Source organism: Nematolebias whitei, chromosome 2 (genome assembly GCF_014905685.2).
Source record: "Nematolebias whitei isolate Nwh7 chromosome 2, NemWhi1, whole genome shotgun sequence".
In the NCBI taxonomy this organism is placed as follows: domain Eukaryota; kingdom Metazoa; phylum Chordata; class Actinopteri; order Cyprinodontiformes; family Rivulidae; genus Nematolebias; species Nematolebias whitei.
This window is the reverse complement of record NC_056499.1, coordinates 27,904,282-27,913,177: the sequence shown is the minus strand read 5'-3', so window position 1 is coordinate 27,913,177 and position 8,896 is coordinate 27,904,282. Positions and strand designations below refer to the sequence as shown.

General features: G+C 38.2%; 2 protein-coding genes across 2 annotated transcripts in view; both read right to left on the bottom strand.

Annotated features, from left to right (window-relative positions):
• LOC119426479 (kinesin-like protein KIF13B) overlaps positions 1-5,492 on the bottom strand; it is a gene marked incomplete at its 3' end in the record, with an annotated part of 10,965 nt that extends 5,473 nt beyond the window's left edge. The window contains 1 exon segment of the mRNA XM_037694042.1: positions 5,475-5,492. Coding sequence (XP_037549970.1) covers positions 5,475-5,492 — 18 coding nt within the window.
• A 1,343-nt stretch (positions 5,493-6,835) lies between these two features.
• The window catches only part of tdp1 (tyrosyl-DNA phosphodiesterase 1), a 20,813-nt gene continuing 18,752 nt past the window's right edge, over positions 6,836-8,896 (bottom strand). Inside the window, exons 9-10 of the mRNA XM_037697603.1 lie at positions 7,205-7,310; positions 6,836-6,909 (exon numbers count right to left, since the gene is read on the bottom strand). Coding sequence (XP_037553531.1) covers positions 6,836-6,909; positions 7,205-7,310 — 180 coding nt within the window. The remainder of the gene's footprint in view (positions 6,910-7,204; positions 7,311-8,896) is intronic.

Below are 8,896 nucleotides of genomic sequence, written 5' to 3'. Positions count from 1 at the left end.
TAGTGCCAGTAATTAGCCAGGTCCCGTGTTAGTGCCAGTAATTAGCCAGGTCCCGTGTTAGTGCCAGTAATTAGCCCTGTCCCTTGGTTCGTGTTTATGTAAGCACGCGTCCCGTTTTTGGCCACGCTGAGCCGCTAATGCTAGCTCACGTTAGCAGTCAGAGACCACATGCCGGCTGGTGACGGAGGAGGTAAACTAACTGCTAAAGCAGGGCTATTCAATGTACGGCCCGTGGGCTAATTTCGGCCCGCGGGTGACATCAATCCGGCCCACTTCATTTTTGTTTTTTGGGGGTTCTGGATTGGGATTTTGGGTTCTTTTTTATTGCATTCATGATTCAATGTAATAAAATAAACAAATTTAAAAGTAAACATATCACTGTGAAACTTTGTTTAGTTACATAATGACTTTAATCGCTGGATGTCCGGCCCCTGAGCTGCTGGCTTTCAGAAACTGTGGCCCACTGAGCAGTTTAGTTGAATAGTCCTGTGCTAAAGTAAGTCTATGGGTCACCATCGACCCGTTCACGTTTCGAAAGATGTTTCAAATGATTCTTCTTCCGTTCACGTCTCAGTTCATATGACTAATGCTTTTATACCATACTCTAAAAATTGTTTTAGGTGAAGGTGTTGAATCATTAAACTTCGGCTACAACTGTGGATGAAGTGGAGCTGTAAGCTTTGCATTTTTGCCACCTGCAGTGAAAGAGCAATAATTAGTCATTACAGAGACACTCATGGACGTGGAAGACAAGGTTGGAGCTGCATTTACCCCAGCTGTCTAACTGTGCTCAGATCCCATGTGGATTTTGCAAAGCACATCTAGGAACATAAAAGATCATATCCAGTTGCTAAACTACGCTGTGAACTCTGTACTTTTTCAGCAGAAAAGAGATCATTGGAGATCAACCACACATCACAGAGCTCATTTCCCGGTGGCCAGCTCTGTTCCACGAGAAACGGGTAATCACACAACTTTGCATTAATTCCACCAAGAGATTTAATCCTGTTAAGACTGTTTGGACGGTGTCCTATTGAGAAATGTTATATTTTCTGTCTTATCACTTCAGATTAGAGCAGAATTCAGGAGAATCGTCACCACAGACCTCCTGGATTCTTTTCTTGACGGACTTGATGGCTTGATCCCAAGACTGCTGGAGGTATACGAAGCAGCAACCAAATCTGGAAAGAAGCAGTCACTCAGACATTTTGGACTGCCTTGTGAAAGATGTAAGTGGGACTGAGGATAGCTAGAAAATTAGACATCATTTATGTTTGTTAAAACATTGTCATCTCACTGCACGTCATATCTTGCAGGACACAAATGAAAGAAGGGCTGCTGCTCTGCTTGGTTTGCCACACTACATATCAGGCGAAGATCCATCAGCTGTCATCAGGATGTGTGATGTAAGACAACAGTTTTGAATTGCAACAGCTGTGTGTTAACATTTTGTCTTTTTTTATTATCTTTAATTTAAAGCTGTGGGCTGCACAGAGGTGCAGGAGGGGCTAAATCATTTAAAATAATTGATTTAAAAAAAAACTTCCATGCTGATCATGCGGCTCATCTATCAATCAGCCAATTGTGTGTCATGTCCAGTCTGATTTTGAACTGCAATGGTGCAAGACTGCAAAAAACGAACTGTGTAGTAGCAAGGGACTACTGTAATGGTATCTGTGCTTGCACACAAAAATGATCATTATTATTTCTTCTTTTTAAGGCTCATGCTGACACTCTGGATGATGCCTTGAAGGGGATGCAGCTTGGTCTCTTGATAGCCTGTGAAGGTGAATGACGTGCCATTCCACACAAGATCTTTGATGTGGCAGTTGTGGTGGAGGAGAACATTGTGCTTCACAACATTGACGATGTGGCACAAGCTTTGCCATGCTTATAGGTGTCATCTACTGTGTCAATCTCAAGAGTCCAGATGACATGAAGTATTCCTTTGAGTTTCTTCAGCGAGTGGTGATGAAGCTCAGACCAGGCTTCAGCTCGAGTACATGGATTGAGAAACAAAATCTTGAGGTACAAACTGTAACGCCTGTTTTCTGTTATTTTTTCATTAGAAATAGTTCTTGTAACAGTTAGTTCTTTTCTATACATAACACGTTCTGCATTTGTGCTGAAATGTCCTTTAAAAAAACCTCTCAGGGTTATCTTGAACTAATTTTATTATAAAAAAAAAACCCCATCACTCTCAGGGTTTTGCGAGACTGATCTTGTCGCACTTTACGTTGGACTGTTTATGAGCGATGATGGCTGAACGTATTGAATTTTCACTGCAACTGTTTAATGTTAATTTTCACAGCACTTTGGGCAAACTAGATTTTTCAATTATGATTTTATAAATTGGATTTAGATCATGTATGGGGGATTTTTACTGACATGCGTTGAGAACACACATTTTCAGTTTGCATTTCTGGGTCTTTATACCTATAAATTGTGACAAATGAAGGTATAGCATTCAATAAAAAAATGCATACCGCCCACCATTTTAGACAACAACATTGTGTGTTGAGAAAAGACAGAGTTCAAGGAACAACAAAGTCCATGCTCAATAATCCAGGTATACAATCCAACAGCAGAAGTTTTCAGTGCAAGCATTACAAGTTTTGAGAACAAAGAGTTAAATTCCTGCTTTCAAAACGAAAATGTGTGCTCTCGACTGTTCCCATTGAACATGGTCTAACATTTTTGTTTTGGAGATACATTCTGATTTTAAGGCTTGTCTCAACTATTTGATGGAGAAAGTCTGGAAAATAAATGTTATTGATCATGTGAGTTGTAAGTGTATATTCTGTGAAATTTTTTTAAGGAAACTCGTGAACTTGCCATTAATAGTGGAGAAAGGGGATTAGATTTGAAAATGTTTGTTAACTTAAATTGCAATTTTAAGTTCAGTTGCTACCTTAAAAACATGAGTTAGCATAACTTGTAAAGGTAAATTATATGAATATAGTTGAATGTAAAATGTAAGTTGAAACGATATACAAGTGTACGTTACTTTAACAAGAGAAAGCTAGTTTTCTTGAATGTATAATATAACTTTGTGAGTTGTTTTAACTCGGGAGTACAAGTTCAAACATGTTGTAATTCATTAGACAACTGGTATAACTTAACTATGCGAGTTGTTACAACATATAATTTTAAGTTTCCTTGACAAGAGTAATCAATTTTTTTGGAAGGAATAATGTTCTATGGTGAGTCATTTCAACTAATAGTATCGAGTTGAAACAATAAATTGGCATCAATTGGACAACTTTTATAACTTTTATAACTTGTATTTCTAAGTTGAAAAAAAGCTTCATCTTAAGTTGAGTTTACTTATGTTTTTAAGGCAGCAATTGAACTTAAATTTTTAAGTTAAACCACCCTAATATTTTTTACAGTGTTGGTAACATGGTGTAGAGACAAGTTTCATCCTTCAAAGTATCATCGGTTATGCTGTGGATATTTTCCAAGTGTCGACTACATAACAGGTAAATATTACTGGTAATATACATTATTCCAATACTGTTGTGAAATTCCCTTAATGTGTCATTTCTGATTTGTGATAGATTTTCTTTATACATCATCTAGCTGTTTTACATGATTGTTGAATGAAATTAACATTATCAATTCTAATAATTAATTGTAAAAAATATTACAAATAATTTGTGACACAGATCCAGTTGGGCTTGCTGTTAATCAAATAGTTGCTTTCTCGGCTGTGAGCTGTTGCCCTCCTTGTACGCCATCTTTGCTCCTCCATGATGTCACAGTTCTAACAGTCTAGTTGTTTTATTTAATTGTATGGCCACAACCCATGCTGCAAATCCTGCTTAATTAAAAAAAATAATTTAGCTATATTTACCATAACTTTTAAAAAGATCTATATTTAATGTTTAACTTGGGGAACGTTTTTTTTTTAAATACGGTATTTGTGTTCAGTTGTTAGATGCACTGTAGAGGCACGTCTTAATTCCTCTTTTTTCTTTTTTTAACCATGATTTTCTTCATAAAAAGTAGTTACTCCATTATAAAACTGCTGTTCACTTTACCAAGAAAGTGCGCTTATATATCATACATAACTTTAATGATTTACTAGCTCCAAAGGAATGCAATTTATCTCTATATTGCTTTTTTTAAATCAATAATTTAAAACAATTTTGTTTTTAGCATAGCTAATTAGTCAGTTTTATGCTAAATATGAGCCCTAAAGTTAAAGCTCAGATAACTCATTTGAATAAAAAATATTTTTAATAATAAAATACTTAAAAAATGTAATGTTAGGCTTTCCTAATAACATCATTTCACGAGTCAATAAATGAACAAGTTCAAGTTCATTCTTACATCCGCTTTACAGAAAAATGCAGGTTTGGCTTCAAGATGCCGTCAAGGGAATTTAGGTAAAAGTTTATAGATGTTTATCACTGCTAATGTTAAATTAATGTTACTGTGTGTGAGGTCAGAGAGTTCTTTCTCTCAGAGAGGAGCCTGCAGGCACCTGGCACAGTCTGGAGGAGGCGCTGATAAGAGTGTATTATAAAATTAAAATAAAACATTTCCTGCACTTCTCTGGTGCAGATTCTTATGATGAGGCACTAAGCATGTAACTTTGAACATCTGTAAAAGCCCGTTTCGTGACCGTCTGCTCTTACAAGTAAACTGGGTTAAAAATAGTCTGTCTTTGTGGGGATCCTTTTGTAAGTAGATGATGAAAGGATTTTTTTTAATCCAACAGCTGCATTTTAAGTTACAAATTTACACACAACCTGATATATACAGACCCTTTCCAAAAAACTAGAATATCATGGAAAAGTGGTTTAACTTTCATAATTCTATTCAAAAAATTAAACTGTAATAGATGATAGATTCAGGGCCCACAATTAAAACGATTTCAAGTATTTATTTGTTTATTTTTATATAATTTGGGCTTCGAGGTCATGAAACCCACGACAACAGAAATTGAAAAATTAGAATACTGTCAAGAAATCAGCCCAAATGTTGCAGGGCATGAATGTTTTAAACTCAGTGTGACACACTAAACATCTACTAAACTCAAAGCACCTGCACAGGTTTCCCCAGGTGTCATTAAATTGCTTCAGTTTGGTTCAATTGTCTCAATTCGGTTCAATATGGGGAAGACTGCAGACATAACAACTGCCCAGAAGACCATCATTGATACGCTCCATAGGATGGGTAAGCCACAAAAGTTCATAGCTAAGGAGGTTGACTGTTCACAGAGTGCTATGTCTAAGCATATCAATAGATAGTCTAGTGGAGGGGCAAAATATGGCAGAAGACACACCAGCAAAAGAGATGACCGTGGTTTTCAGCGGATTATCAACCAGAGAAGATTCCAGAATCTGGCAGAGATCCAGAAAGAGTGGAAAGAGGCGGGAGTCACAACTTAAAAAACCACCACATTCAGACACTTCCAGGAGATGGGCTACAACTGTTGGGTTCTTGGGGTCAAGCCACTTACTAACCTGAGCCAACGTATCCATTTCCGATAAAAGTAAAATGTGCCTGTCATTCGGAAATCAAGGTCCAAGGGATTTGGAGGAAGAAGGGTGAGGAACAGAACCCATACTGCTTGAGGTCCAGTGTGAAATATCCACAGTCAGTCATGATTTGGGGTGCAATGTCCGGTGCAGGTGTTGGTAAACTATGCTTTCTTACATCCAAGGTCACCGCAACAGTTTACCAGAATGTTTGAGGACTTCATGCAAAAGATCTGTATGGAGATGCAGATTTCATCTTTCAGCAGGACCTGGCCCCTGCCCATGCCGCCAGAAGCACCAAAACCTGGTTTGATGCCCATGCCACAGTGCTTGACTGGCCAGCCAACTCTCCGGACCTAAACCCCATTGAGAATCTATGGGACATTCTCAAGAGGAAAATGAGGAGCACCAGACCCAACAACAAAGAAGAGCTGACTGCAAACATCAAGGAAATCTGGGCTTCCATAACTCCCAGGGAATGACACAGGATGATTGCCTCAATGCCACGTCGCATCAAAGCAGTGATTAAGGCAAAAAGATTCCCAACCAAGTATTCAAGATTAAAATATCGTTTTGAAAGTACTATATTTTGATTTTGTTGTGATCCTAATTTCTTTCATTTTTTTTCTGCAAAAACTTAAGAAGTGTGGGCTGATTTCTCCACAGTATTCTAATTTTTTGAATTCCTGTTTCCGTGGGTTTCTGGAAGCCCAAATTATGTAAAAACAAACAAATAAAATACTTGAAATTGTTCAAATTGTGGGCCCTGAATCTATCATCTATTAAATATAAACTTTTTGAATGGAATTATGGAAGTTAAAAACTTTTCCATGATATCCTAATTTTTTGGAAAGGGTCTGTATTTCAAGGATGTGATACCCTGTGAGTGGTAAAAGCATTTATTTATTAACCTTTATTTAACCAGGCTAATCCCATTAAGATCACAGATCTCTTTTGCAAGGGAGGCCTGGGCCTGAAGGCAGCCTTATACGCACATTTGCAGGTATGCAGGAAAAGGTATTTGAAAACAATTTTTTGTAAAAACTAGACTGTAAAAAACTATACACGATGTCACCAAATCCTATAGACGACTCCCAACGCATGATGAATCCTGTATTTAGAATAAGATCATTTAATCCATAATTAAATCAGTATTTAAACTCTAAATTTAAAATGAATGTCATTTTTTTCTTATTTAAATTTACATTAAAAAAAAAGAACTGAGTTGAATTAAAGCACTACTTGATTTATTTGTAGAAAACTAGGATACACCGTACAAAATGGTCTAATGACAGGTTAAAAAGTCAACACTAACAGAAAAAGACACTTCAAACACACACACATGTTCAAGAGGGAACCCAGATGTTGCCATGTGTGTCTGGTTCCTGGCTGTACGGGATGTTCCAGATCCACGGCTGATCTGAGAACGGAGAAGAAAACTTGGGTTATAAAGTGAACATGTTGGATGATGACAGGTTGGGAATCAGTTGTCATTTTCAGACAAACCCTAAAACAAAAGATGTCTTTGCTTTATATGCGGAAGAAGATGCACTTTTTCTGTTTACTCTTCCTTAAAGCAGATGGAGGGGAAAATGCGACTAAAGATGCACAACAACCCCAGTGTTTTTAAATGTCTTTCTGGGTGTTTGTAAAAAATAAAAATTACATCAGTAAAGCACACTATTTAACGCATAATGAAAGAAAGATGAATGCACCTTTTGAAGAATAGCTTGAAGGAGGGAGGTCAAAGGGCACCGGGAAACCAGAGGTGGATGAAGAGACGGGAAATGGATTTTTATCAACAGGGAACGTCTTCATGTTCTGTAAGAAGCCAAATCATTGCACCATAAACCTGTATGTTAACCATCTGACAAGCAGACATGGACCAGAAACACTTCACAGTTAGTTAAATATTGGCCCTCAGAAAACTGAAGCAAACCGAACTCCAGGTTTTTACAAAGAAACAAACTCGAACACCACCTTTGCCAACAGGCTTGGAACAAAATACAATAGATACCCTCTGTGTGAACCATGATATTTAGAGGAATGCTTCAGAACAAGTTAAAACCACATCCAGAGCATCACTGTGGATCAGAATACCATCACTCTGATGTGTCCAACCAAAAAGCAAAGTTGTTAATTTAACAGCTGGTTTATGTTCCAACCTTCATCAGTGACCATGAGCTGTGGGTCATGACCACATGAGAAGGTTCAAGGAGACTTTATTGTCATTCACATCACATGTGACGTGGAATGAAATTGTGTAATCAAGGTCATAGTTGCACCCAAAAATAGCAAAAAAAGAATATAAATTATAAAAAGAAATGGTAAATGGACTGTATTTATATAGCACCGTACTATCTTATCAAAATACTCAAAGTGTTGTACACTACAGTCTGTGTCCTCATTTACTCTTCATACAACACTACTAGATCTGTATAAAGATTCATTAGTGCTTTATCACATTCATACACCGAGGGACACACATCTGAGGCAATGAGAGGTTCTGTGTCTTGCCCAGGGACACTTCGGCATGTGACTGCTGGTGGAATCAAACCCCCAACTCTTGCACTGGAGGACGACTGCTCTAACCACTCAGCCTCAGCTGCCCAGTATATAGAAACAGTATACAAGGATGTAAGATATACGCTAAACAATAAATACAAATATGGTATACTAAACAGCAGCCTGAACATGAGTTTGTTGTGAGCAGATGGGTATGAATATAGCAGCTTATGGGTAAGACATCAGCAGCATGGATAAAGTGTCAAATGTCCAATTAAAGTGGCATTACAGTGATTTTTTCCACAGTGATAATCCTGATTAGGGATTCATGAGCCTAACAGCCTCAGGGTAGAAGCTGTTCCTCAGTCTAGTGGTTCAACACTTAAAGCTCCTCAACCTCCTTCCTGAGGGGAGCGGGACAAAAAGTGTGTGTGCTGGGTGAGTGGGGTCCAGGTGGCCCTCTTCCTGCATCTGGAGGTGTAGATGTTTGTGATGGTGGGGAGGCTGACTCAAACAGACTTCTGTGCAGCCTTCACCACTCTCTGCAAAGCTTTTCTTTCTGCAGCTGTGCAGCCTCCATGCCACAGGATGCTGGAGCACAGGATGCTCTCCACTGCACACCTGTAGGAGGTGGTGAGGACTGAGCTTCCCAGTCCAGCTCATCTCAGCCGCCTGAGGAAGTAGAGTCTCTGATGTGCCTTCTTGATTAGACTGGAAGTGTTCAAGTTCCAGTTTCTTTATTGTCATTCGCATCACATGTGGTCCATGAGGTGGAATGAAATTGTGTACTCAGGGTCCCAGTTACACCCAAAAATAGCAAAAATATAAGGATATATAAGATAATATAAAGATCTAAGTTATACACTAAGATATACGCTAAACAAATGCTAAACGGTTGAAAA